We start from the raw sequence: 12,722 nt of genomic DNA on the forward strand, positions 1-12,722 counted from the left end.
TTAAATCCCCCTCCCCATCCCACAGCAGCCCTGCATTTCTCTCCTTCAGCCTTGGTCTCCAGCACAGCCACTGAGGCTCTTTTGGCTCTTGTCTTTCTCTGCAGCCACCAACTCCAGGGGAGCTTTGCCTTCCCCACAGTCCCACATGCACAGCACAGACCACGCCCAGGAATTCCTTGTCTGTGCCTGGCCCTGCTGTCACCCCCTGTCAGAGATTCCATGGCCCCTTTGTGCCCCACTGCCCCACAGCTGGTCCCACAGTCCCCTGTGCAGCCCCAGCCCAGGGCAGGAGCATCCATGGTGGGGAATGATCCCTCTGATGGAATGCCCCCGGTAGTCCCAGGGCTTGGTCACCCCATGGCTGTCCTATTCCACACCTCTCCCAGCCCCTGGAGAGCCTCTGTCACCTGTGGGGCCTCACAGACAGCCCTACTCAGGCTCTGCCAGGCTCTGGGCCAGGAGAGGGGCTGGGCAGGGCTGGCCATTGCTCAGGGACAGCCCCTGAGCCAGCAGGAGGGGGGAGGTGGGCACAGCCGAACCCCCCCATAACCCTGGGCTGAGCAACCAGGGCTGGAAATGACCGGAAAGAGATAGTGGGGGTGACAAGTGTCCTGGGCCACCTTCCTGGTCTGTCCCTGCCACCAAGGGCACAGAGCAGCCTCCTCTATCTGGCACTTCATGTTTTCCATCCTTTCCACAGGTCCTGGCTCTGGACCACAACCCATGGGCTGAGTCCTGCACCTGCACAGTCACACGATGGGAGATGCATAGATGGTTTTCTCTTCCAGGTCCTTTCCAGCCCAGCCCAGCTCCCTCCAAGCTCTCCCACCTGCCCTGGGCTCTCTCCAGCACCAAGGGCCTCTCCCAGCACAGCCCAGCTGTGTCTGGCCCCACAGCCCTGCTTGGGGCAGGGTGCTCTGGGGAAGGCACAGCTGCAGCTGGAGCTCAGAGAGGACTCAGGCCCACTGGTGGTGAATGTGATTGGCAAGAGGAACAGGAGGCACCTGTGTGCCCTTCTCTCCTCTGCAGGAGATCCTGAGAGCTCTGCAGCTCCTCCCTGCCATGCTGTGTCCCCAGGATAGAACAAAAGCCCCAGCTCTTGTGACTGTCAAGCACTTTTTCTGCTCCAAGTACACTGTCCGTCCCAAAGCTGTGACAGCCAGAAAGCTGTTGTCATTTTGTGTGCATTCCTGTTCCAATGAGGACAGCTAAAAAATAACAAGCTCTTGGAATACAAACTGCAGAACACCAGAGTCCAGGAAGGCTCCCCAGAACCATAAACTTCATCCAGTTTGCAGACATCGGCCCATCTCCTGTCTTTTTGCATTTGACAAGAACTGCAGTTTCTGTGTGTTCCTTGCTGTCCACTGAAACCTGTTTTGCAACATCCATTGTTCCTCTTTCACTTGTGTTCATGAATAGGTACCTGCTCTCCCCATGGTTGACATACGGTAATCCCTTAGTTAGCAGGAACCATCCTCCGGTAATCCCTTAGTGAGCAGGAACCATCCTCCGGTAATCCCTTAGTTAGCAGGAACCATCCTCCGGTAATCCATTACTTAGCATGAACCATCCTCCGTTTAGCATAACCCAGCCTCTAAATTATACTAACCCTGTATTACACTGAAAGGTTTTACCATAAATGGTCTCTGTTCTTCCCCCTGAATGAAGTCTGTATTTCTGACTGTTTCAACTGAGCGTTAAGACAAGTTAGTCACCAGAGTCCTTTCCCTGTTCCTGCTGTGTCCCCTGGGGCTGCAGAGCTCTGGTTGGCCAGTTCACAGAGAGATTTAATACTTTCTCTCTGGGGGACTCCGCCCTGGACAGGATTCTTCTCCAGGGCTCCATTCATTGCTGACTGTATGGGATGGGCTGTCCCTGCAGATCCTCTGTGCCCTCCTGGCAGTTCTTGATTTCCTCAAGAAAAGGACTCACCTGCCATCAGAGCCATCAAAGCTTCAGAGCCTCAGGCTTATGACATGAAGACCCTTTACTATCTGTGTGGCCACTGGCCACCAAGATAGAACACCTGAACCAGCCCTCAGTCCCTAAAGTCCCACAGCAGGACCCTGATCTCACTGCACTGATTCCATGGAGAAACAAGCAAATCAACGAGACTTTTGAGAGTCTATTCCTTGGGCTTCTCCTCAAGAACAACTTTGGAAAAAGACCAAAATCTTCAGGAACTACCCAGAGGGGATCCCCCTTTCATGATGGAAATGATGTTATGGGGCCCAGCTCTGTCTCTGAAGGGCCCATGATCTGTCCTTGCCTGAGGTCACAGCAGTGACACACAGCAGGACAGTGGCTGAACTTGCAGCACACTCAGGCCTTGGACAAGGACAATAAAGGAGAGGGTGGAAGTGGAAAAAGAGCAGGTCTAAAAGCCAAAGAGCTCCCTGGCACTGCTGCTGTACCAGGGTTTTTTCCCCTCCAGCTCTGCACACATGGACAAAGTAACAGGGAGGATGTTTAGAAAATAAGTCCATGCAGGAAGTTTTGTTTTATTTAAGTGAACACAGAGAATAATTCCTCATTTACGCAATTTATAGGAGAAAATAAGGGGGTAGACAGTGACTTAGATACATATGAAGAAAAAAATTTCAGGGTTAACATCATTAACAGAAGAAAAAAGAAGGAAATCATCGACCACCACTATCAAAAGCTTTGTAAGGAAAGCTGAGCTTACAGGGCATTACACAATGAGTGTTGAGCTGAAAAAAACAGGCCATTTATTGGTCCTGAAAAGCATCCAGTCATCATTTTGCTCAGGGCATCCTTGAGTTCCTGATTCCTCAGGCTGTAGATGAGGGGGTTCAGTGTTGGAGGAACCACCGAATATAGAACTGCCACCACCACATCCAGAGATGGGGAGGAGATGGAGAGTGGCTTCAGGTAGGAAAACACAGCAGTGCTGAGAAACAGGGAGACCACAGCCAGGTGAGGGAGGCACGTGGAAAAGGCTTTGTGCCGTCCCTGCTCAGAGGGGATCCTCAGCACAGCCCTGAAGATCTGCACATAGGAGAAAACTATGAAAATGAAACACGCAGATGCTAGACAGGCACTAACCAGAAGGAGTCCAATTTCCCTGAGGTAGGAGTGTGAGCAGGAGAGCTTGAGGATCTGTGGGATTTCACAGAAGAACTGGCCCAGAGCATTGCCCTGGCACAGGGGCAGGGAAAATGAATTGGCTGTGTGCAGCAGAGCATTGAGAAAGCCACTGGCCCAGGCAGCTGCTGCCATGTGGGCACAAGCTCTGCTGCCCAGGAGGGTCCCGTAGTGCAGGGGTTTGCAGATGGCAACGTAGCGGTCGTAGCACATGATGGCGAGGAGGGAAAACTCTGTCACGATGAAGAACAAAAAGCAAAATAGCTGTGCAGCACATCCTGTGTAGGAGATGGTTGTGGTGTCCCAGAGGGAGTTGTGCATGGCTTTGGGGACAGTGGTGCAGATGCAGCCCAGGTCTGTGAGGGACAGGTTGAGCAGGAAGAAGTGCCTGGGGGTGTGCAGGTGGTGGTCGCAGGCTACGGCGCTGATGATGAGGCCGTTGCCCAGGAGGGCAGCCAGGGAGATGCCCAGGAAGAGCCACAAGTGCAGGAGCTGCAGCTGCCGCGTGTCTGCCAATGGCAGGAGGAGGAACTGGCTGATGGAGCTGCTGTTGGGCATTTGCTGTTTTTTAGAAGACGTTCTGTTCAGAAAAGGAAAACACAGGGATTAATTAAGGACAGGTCTCTGAAATAAACAGTCTGTTTTTAACTAAAATCAATTTGTCAAATGTGCTGCCAAGGAGTCAGTGCTCCTGTGCTGCAACAGGACATGAAATTTTTTTATTACAGCTCTGACATTCACGAGTGATATCAGATGGAACCCACCTTGAATGCAAAAGTTCCACCTCTGCACTCATGACTCAGAAGACACATCTGGTGAAGGTTCTTACCCACTGGAGAAATCCTCATTTTCATGGCCCAGCACGCAGTGCCCAGCATAGCTGCAGGGAAGGGCCCCCAGAGCTGCCTGAATGCCCCCTGTCCCAGGGATCCCTTAGTGACACTTTCCCCCCACTCCCTGCCCAGGGCTCTGCTGCCTGGAGCTGTCCCTGCCAGCAGCTGCTTCCCTGTGCCCAGGGCTGGGCCCTGGCAGTACTCCCAGAGCCCAGCCCAGCCCTGGGTGCTCAGCTCTGCCCTGCAAAGCCCTCCCAGCACAGGGCACTGCCCAGGGGCAGCTCTGGCTGGGCAGGCTCTGATACCAGTGTCAGAGCAACCTGGAGGAGGCTGGAAAAGCAACACTGATGCTGCCTGTGAGCCACTGTGTGGTGGTTTGTGATAGACCCTGGTTTCTGCACCTCTAAAAGCAACAGCTTACAGGTTTCAGAGTATTCTGCTCGGCTCAGAGATGAATTCCTGTCTCAGTTCATACCTAGACAATCCAGAAGATGGTACTGAAAGAAAAGGAGTGTCACCTATAAGGTATCCCCCCTCATGCTATATTTCCTGAAAATGTCCCTGGGAAGTTTTCTGTATTGATCTGGAGCTGTAAGGAGCCCTCGCCCCTGCAGCTCACTTCTGACAGCAGAAGGACCTTCCCGTCCCTAACATAGTTTGGTCCTTCCCCACAGCCCTTCTCCACCAGCCCTGTGAGCAGCTCCCCAGGCCGGCTGAGAGCTGACCCTGGCAGGCAGCAGAGTCCCTGCCCCTGCACAGCGCCCTGGGCTGCAGGACCCTGCTCTGCTCCACAGCCCTGGGCACCCCTGGCTGCAACCCCCGGCTCCACAGCTATTCCAAAGTGTCCCCCAACAGCCCCCACCTCACACATCCCATCAGCTGGGGCTATTCCAGCTTTAGGAGATGCCTCCAGGAGCTGCCCCTGCATTGCCCTGCACCCACAGACTCACTGTGTCCAGCACTGCAAAGATTTCTCCTCCAAGAGCTCTCAGTCATCCTTGCAATGCTGAGCCCCTTTAAGCTCTGTCTGTGCCCTGCTGGTGTCCCTGAGCTGCCCTGGCAGTGCCCTGAGCCCTGCTGGGCTGTGCACAGGAGCTGCTCCTGGGCAGAGCTGTCTCTCTGCAGCACTGCCCGCTTGCCAGGAGCTCCCTGTGTGCCAGGAGCCCGGCCCAGCTCAGCAGCACAGCAACAGCCCAGGGCATTTAATGGCCCTCTGGGGGGCTTGGTGCTGAGTCCCTGAACCTCAGACCCTGAAGAGAGATGCAGGAACCTCTTGAGAAACCAAAGTGAGATTCAAACTGTAAATTTTCTTTTATTGCTAATGGGTCCCAGTGAGAGATCCAACTCAGAAAACATCCCCAGGATCTGGTTAGAGCACAAACCTGGAAACAGTGATGACAGGTCGCAGAATCACGGAACCATCAGGGTTGGAAGAGACCTTCCAGAACTTCTAGACCAACTGTCAAGTCAGCACCACCTTAATCACCCCTAAACCAAATCCTAGAGTGCTACATCCAGACACCATGTGAAGACTTCCAGAGACTCCACCACTTCCCTGGGCTACTTATTTCAATGCCTTAGGGAAAAAAAAAACTTTTTAAACATCTAATCTGAACCTGTCCTGACACAATTTAGGGCCATTTCATCTCTTTCTGGCACTGTAGCCTTGGTAGAACAGACCAAGCCCCACAACACCAAAAACTCCTTTTGGGTCTTTCTAGAGTGCAATGAGCTCCTCCTTGAGCCTCCTTTTTTCCAGACTCAAGAACACCAATTCCCTCAGCTGTTCTTCCTCAGGCAGTTTTTCCAAACCCTCACCCAGCACCATTCCCTTCTCTGGACGTGCTCCAGTCCCTCAATGACCTTTTTGCAGTGAGGGGCCCAGAACTGGACACAGGACTTGAGATGTGGCCTCACCAGTGCCCAGTGCAGATGGATGATCTGTGTCGTGGTCCTGCTGGCCCCACTAATATCAATACAGGCTAGGATGCCATTGGCCTTCTTGTCCACCTGGGCACACTCTGGCTCATACCCAGCTGCTCTCAAGAGCACCCCCAAGTCTCTTCCTGATGAGCAGCTCTCTGGGCACTCTGCACCCAGCATTCCATGGGGTTGTTGTGACCCAAAAGCAGGACCAGACACTTTACCTAATTGATCCAACCTGCCCTGATCCCTCTGCAGAGCCTTCCTGCCCTCCAGCAGATCCTCAATTACACTCAACTTGGAGTTGTCCATGAATATACTGAGTTTGCACTCTATCCCCTTGTCCAGATCATCAATAACAATGTCAAACAGGACCAGCCCCAACATTCAACCCTGGGGAACCCCACTAGTGACCAGCCCCACCTGGATTTAGTTCCATTCCCCACCACTCTCTGGGCCACCAGACAGTTTTTCACCCAGCAAACAGTTCCCTTATCCCAGCCATGAGCAGCCAGTTTCTGCAGGAGATGCTGTGGGAGGTGGTGCCAAAGGCTGTACTGAATTCCAGAGAGACACATCCACAGCCTTTCCCTCATCTCCTGAGTGGGCCATTTTGTCACAGAAGGGGATCAGGTTTGTCAGGCAGGACTTGCCTTTCCCAAACCCACAATGGCTGGGCCTGATCCCCTGTTTGTTCTGTTTGTAATGTGTTAGGGCACTCAGGATGATCTGCTCCATGGACTTCTGTGCCACCAAGGTCAGCCTGACAGGCCTGGAATTTCTCAGATCTTTCTTCCAACCCTTCCTGTGGATGGGCATCACAGTTGCTGATTTCCAGTCAGCTGGGATTTCTCCAGCTCACCAGGACTGCTGGGCAATGAGTGAAAGTGGCTTGGCCAGCTCTTTCTCCAGCTCCTTCAGTACCCTCAGGTGCATCCCATCTGGGCCCAGGGACTTCTGGGGTCTCACTGGCACTGAGCATATACTCCTGGATTATGTGGGCTTCACTCAGACCCCATCACCTGAGGACAACTGAGTTTGGACACTTTCCACTGGACCATGTTTTGTATTCAACCTGGCCTTGAACAACTTTCAGTGATGGGGCAGCCAGAACTTCTCTGAGTAACCTGTGCCACCACCACCACTATAAAGAGTTTCTTCCTGATATCTCATCTAACCCTTCCCTCTATCAGTATGAAGCCATTCCCCCTTGTCCTTTCAGTCCAGGCCCTTGGAAATAGTCTCTCTCCATCTTTCTCGTTGGCTCTTCAGGTCCTGGAAGGCCAAAATCAGGTCACCCCAAGGCCTTCTCTTCTCCAGGCTGAACAATCCCAATTCTCTCAGCCTTCCCTCATGGCAGAGCTGCTTCATCCCTCTGATCTGATCATCTTGGTGGTCTCCTCTGGACTCGCTCCAACAGCTCTATGTTTGTGTCAGAAGACCTCTGTTATCAACAGTGGAATCACTACTACAAACGATGGGTTTCCAGCGATGATGATCAGCTGGCTGCACCTGCTCCAGAAGAGGACCAGGAGATGGTCACAGCAATTGTTTAATATAAACTGCATCACAAGTTTAATATGGCTTCCCCAGTTTTTTTTTCTCTTAGTCATTCCCTATTCAGGTCCTTCTTCCACCAGCCCTGCAGGGCTCTCTTTCCTGCCACTTTTTCCTGCCGTGTTCTGTGATTGGCTGTTATAGTTCATTTCTCATTGGTCACTTAAGCTCTTATTTGTTCTGTTATTGGTGTGTATCCTGATCCTCTTCTTATCCAATGAGGATCAGGGTACCACCCACCGTTCTGTTCCCAACTCTATATAAGGAGGCAGTTCGCCTCAATAAAGGGCTTTTGGTTCCTGTTTCGTTGGTGTGGCTTTCTCTCTGTAGCATCTCATCCAGGGTTGTGGGGTCAGGAAGCCTCCCCTCATCTTAATAACCTTTGGGAATATCCCAATCACCCCACAACAGCAAGGCAACCGCAGCCATCACACATCTCCTTGCTTTGCTGGGACCCCAGAGCTGGAAGCAGCTGTGTAGGTGGGGCAACATCCAACCATGTTGTTATGGGTTCACCTAGGTGGGCCTAGATTTGGGCTCTGAAGTCTGGACTAGGCCGAAGCTGTCAGCTGACTTGAGCTGGGCTGAGCTAACAGCTGACCTCTTCTAGCCAGTAATTTTGTATTCCATACCACATTATGACATCATCTCCAGGGAAGTAGGAACCAGTGTGGGAGTGGTTAAGGCAGTCGCTTCTCAGCCCTCCTCTTGGGAGGACGCACGATGCTGTCCCAGGGGGGATGGAGAGGACCAGGCCCACCACTGGCTCACTGGGTATCTCAGGAAAGTAAAATGTGTTGTTCTGGGTCTCTCCTTTCTGCTTGAGTTTGTCTCCTGGGGGAATAAGGTTTTTCTTAAGTAATGTGTAGTTAGGACATTAGAATTTGTGTGTTTGTTAAGAAGTGGGAAACTTGTTGTTGCAGACTTGTGTGAGTGTATATTTGTACTCTCTTCTAATTGTCTCTTTCTTTCTGTAAAAATACATGTAGTTTTAGTATAAATGCGGTTTGAAGTGTTTTTTTTTCCTTTTCCCTCTCTTTTCCTCCCTTTCCCTGGTGTTAGGAGGGAGGCTTTTCTCTCTGTGCTTGGGGGGGTTGGCAGTTGCTTATCTCAAACCAAGACAGTCAATGGTGCCGAAACCCGGGAGAGACAGAGGACCTTGGCAGGTGTCCCAGAATCTTGGCAGGCTACCCAGGAGGATTGTTGTAGAAACACAGATTGATAACTGCCTTCTTTAGGTACATCCAGAACAGAAAATGTAAACAACTCTCCCTTACTGCTGAATGCTCGTTTTCACTGTTTCACTGTCTTTGTGAGTTCAAACAGCTCGACTGGTGCCTGCTGTGAATGCAGCCACTGCAGAAAAGAGAGGCCCATGTAAGCTGTTCGTGTGTAGCAAGACACGGCTGTTTGAGTTGAATCCCTGAGGACTCATCATGTGAATGCTGATGTGCCCAGGAGCCGAGCTGATGAGGAGCATCTCACCTGGACTGGCATGGGGAGGAGTTGTTCCTGGCTCAATGGGCCCATGGTGCCTCAGGCCACCTGTAGGTGGATAAAGTCGAGGGGTGGATTTAACCGTGAACACTGTTCCTAAGGTTATCCACAGCTGTGAAGCGTGTTTGCCATTGTGAGACCCCAGTGAACGGGGAAAAGAGGAGCTGCGAACCCCCTGCAGAGAACCCAACAGATGTGGCGCCTGGAACCAGCGCCCGCAGTGCTGAGCGACCCGCAGGAGCCAGAGCTGTCGCTGGCGGGGCTGCCACCAGGGCTGTGAGCGAGCCGGGGGAGGCTGCGAGCCGTGAGAGGCTGCGAGCCGTGAGAGGGTGTGGGCTGTGAGAGGCTGTGAGCCGTGAGAGGCTGTGAGCTGTGAGAGGGTGTGGGCTGTGAGAGGCCGCGAGCCGTGAGAGGCTGTGAGCTGTGAACGGCCACGAGCTGTGAGAGGCCATGATCTGTGAGAGGCTGTGAGCCGTGAGAGGCTGCAAGCCATGAGAGGCCGCGAGCTGTGAGAAGCCACGAGCCATGAGAGGCTGCGAGCCGTGAGAGGTCACGAGCTGTGAGAGGCCACGAGCCGTGAGAGGCTGTGAGCCGTGAGAGGTCACGAGCTGTGAGAGGCTGTGAGCCATGAGAGGCTGCGAGCCATGAGAGGCTGTGAGCCGTGAGTGGCTGCAAGCCGAGCCAGAGCTGCGAGCGAGCCAGGGCTGCGAGCCGCCGGGGCTGCTTCTGCCTCTACTGCTTGCTTGTGCTGCTGTTGGGGCTGCTTCCGAGGCTGCCAAAGCTGTTAGGACTGCTGCTAAGGGGGATGGGTCACATGGTGAACTGTAGTACTTCTGTGTGACCGAGGAGAAAGACATGAAGAGAGGCCTGCGTAAGCTGTTGATGTGTGGTGGGACACTGCCGTTTGAGTTTAATCTTTGAAAACCCGTCGTGTGAGTGCTGATGTGCCCAAGAGCCGAGCCGATGAAGAACATCACACCCTGGACTGGCTGGGGGAGGGTTGTTCCTGGCTCAATGGGTCTATGATGCCTCAGACCACCTGTAGGTGGATGAGGCAAGGGGTGGATCTGACTGTGAACACTATTCTAACCCCAATGGGAAACTAGAGACTCCTGAGGAGAGGATGGTAACCCTAGTGAAAGACATGAACCATCAGATAAGATGACCTGAGTTGAACTGCTTTGTTCCCGTCTGAAATATCTACCCCATCCTAATGGACTCTTAGCCACATTATGGAGGGGTGGAAAACAGCCCTGGAAAAATGAGGAGTGTTTAAGCACGAGAACCTAAGATATGAGTGACATAATATGGTATGGAATAAGGGGTGAAGAATGTTATGGGTTCACCGAGGTGGGCCTAGATTTGGGCTCTGGAGTTTGGACTAGGCCGAAGCTGTCAGCTGACTTGAGCTGGGCTGAGCTAACAGCTGACCTCTTCTAGCCAGTAATTTTGTATTCCATACCACATTATGACATCATCTCCAGGGAAGTAGGAACCAGTGTGGGAGTGGTTAAGGCAGTCGCTTCTCAGCCCTCCTCTTGAGAGGATACACGATGCTGTCCCAGGGGGGATGGAAAGGACCAGGCCCACCACTGGCTCACTGGGTATCTCAGAAAAGTAAAATGTGTTGTTCTGGGTCTCTTCTTTCTGCTTGTGTTTGTCTCCCTGGGGAATAAGTATGTTCTTAAGTAATGTGTACTTAGGACAGTAGAATTTGTGTGTTCGTTAAGAAGTTGAGGTGGGGAACTTGTTGTTGCAGACTTGTGTGAGTGTATATTTGTACTCTCTTCTAATTGTCTCTTTCTTTCTGTGAAAAATATATGTAGTTTCAGTATAAATGCCATCTGAAGTGGTTTTTTCCTTTCCCCTCTCTTTTCCTCCCTTTCCCTGGTGTTAGGAGCGAGGCTTTTCTCTCTGTGCTTGGGGGGGGTTGGCAGTTGCTTATCTCAAACCAAGACAACTGTCTGCTCTTTTCTATGGGTCTGAATCCTGGGTCATCTACCGCCACCACCTGCGGCTCCTCGAGCGCTTCCATCAGCGCTGCCTCCGTTCAATCCTAAACATCCACTGGTCTGATTACGTGACCAATGTGTCTGTTCTGAACAGGCAGGGGTCACCAGTATGGAGGCCATGCTGCTGAGAACGCAGCTGTGCTGGGCAGGGCACGTCTCCAGGATGAAGGATCACCCACTGCCTCCCGAAGATTGTGCTCTGTGGAGAACTCGCCACCGGCTGCTGCAAGAGAGGAGCCCCGAAGAGGAGATACAAGGACTGCCTGAAACAACACCTCAGCCTTGGCCATATTGACTGCCCCAATGGTCCACTCTGGCCTCCAGTCGGGATTCATGGAGACACACCATTCATGACGCTGCTGCTTCCTTTGGGAACGCAGCACAGTCAGTCTGGAGGAGAAAAGACAACGCAGACAGAACCGTTCCTTGCCAATATGGCCAAAGGAGACGTTCCCCTGTGCCTTTTGTGACCGGACCTGCCTATCCTGTATCGGCCTTTTTAGCCACCAGCAGCTTGCAGCAAGCGTGGGTAGTGCCCTTCCCATATATTTGTTCACAAAGCCTGGCCATGAGAATGCTTTTTGCTTCAGGACAGACCCCCAAGACACTCCTTCAATCAATCTCTTCAACAGTGCAAAGTCTCCCTGCTATCAGTCCAAGCTGTCAGTTCTGCTGCCCCTTCCTTCACTCAGAATGGAAAATTCCATTATTTCATATTCTTTGTGCCCAAAATGGCCCTGCCCACCATGTCACCCACCAGTCACAGAATAATAGAATGGTTTGGGTTGGAAAGGACTTTGAAGAGCATCTAAATCCCATCCCCTGCCATGGGCAGGGACACCTTCCACTAGACGAGGTTGATCATCCAACCTGGCCTTGAACAACTTCCAGGGATGGGGCAGCCAGAACTTCTCTGAGCAACCTGTGCCAGGGCCCCACTTCTTTCCCAGTAAAGATTTTCTTTCTAATATCTCATCTAACCCTTCTCTCTATCAGTGTGAAGCCATTGTCCCTTGTCCTGTCTCTCCAGGCCCTTGTAAACAGTCTCTCTCCATCTTTCTTGTTGGCCCCTTCAGGTCCTGGAAGGCCACAATTAGGTCACCCCAAGACCTTCTGTTTTCCAGGCTGAACAATCTCAGCTCTCTCAGCCTTCCCTCATGGTAGAGCTGCTCCATCCCTCTGATCATCTTGGTGGTCTCCTCTGGACTCGCTCCAACAGCTCCATGTCCTTGCTGTGCTGGGACCCCAGAGCTGGAGGCAGCTCTGCAGGTGGGGCAACATCCAACCAGGTGTGTTCCAGCAAGGACAGTGTGGAACCTCCTGGAACCAAAGGGGACATTGTGACACCACAGAACCTCATGGAACCAAAGGGACACTGTGACACCACAGAACCTCCGGAAACCAAAGGGGACATTGTGACACCACAGAACCTCCTGGAACCAAAGGGACATTGTGAAATGGCACAACCTTTCAAAGCAAGACGGAACCATGGACACTGCAGAATGTCCTGGAATCAAGGAGCCCTTTGAGGCAGTTTAGAGGCTCATGGGAACAAAAGAATCCTGGGACAGTAATCAGAGACCAGCCCCTTCCAATGACCATTCCCAGCACTGGTTTGTCACCCACCACTGAGAGGTGATTTCTTCCTTCACAGAGGGACACCAAGTGACTGGGCCAGAAGTGCAAGAGATCCCAAGTCTTTGTCCCCTCAGGCACAGCATCGTCTGTGCCACCAAGGGCTGTGAGCAGACCTGCTGTGCTGAGGCTCTGGGGCCGCGTGGCCTCCTGGCCC

General features: G+C 52.5%; 4 protein-coding genes across 4 annotated transcripts in view; 2 read left to right on the forward strand and 2 right to left on the reverse strand.

The window, feature by feature from the left end:
* LOC139673846 (class I histocompatibility antigen, F10 alpha chain-like) overlaps positions 1–12,722 on the forward strand; it is a 327,584-nt gene that overhangs the window by 199,624 nt on the left and 115,238 nt on the right. The window lies entirely within an intron of this gene.
* LOC139673812 (zinc finger protein 91-like) overlaps positions 1–12,722 on the reverse strand; it is a 311,195-nt gene that overhangs the window by 95,102 nt on the left and 203,371 nt on the right.
* The window catches only part of LOC139673820 (zinc finger protein 420-like), a 78,033-nt gene that overhangs the window by 19,427 nt on the left and 45,884 nt on the right, over positions 1–12,722 (forward strand). The gene's annotated exons all lie outside the window — the stretch shown is intronic.
* LOC139674332 (olfactory receptor 14J1-like) lies at positions 2,686–3,666 on the reverse strand. The gene has a single exon (XM_071560538.1). It carries the CDS (start codon positions 3,664–3,666, stop codon positions 2,686–2,688), a length of 981 nt encoding a protein of 326 aa, XP_071416639.1.

The sequence above is a fragment of the Pithys albifrons genome, chromosome 7, assembly GCF_047495875.1.
Source record: "Pithys albifrons albifrons isolate INPA30051 chromosome 7, PitAlb_v1, whole genome shotgun sequence".
NCBI classification, from domain to species: Eukaryota; Metazoa; Chordata; class Aves; order Passeriformes; family Thamnophilidae; genus Pithys; species Pithys albifrons.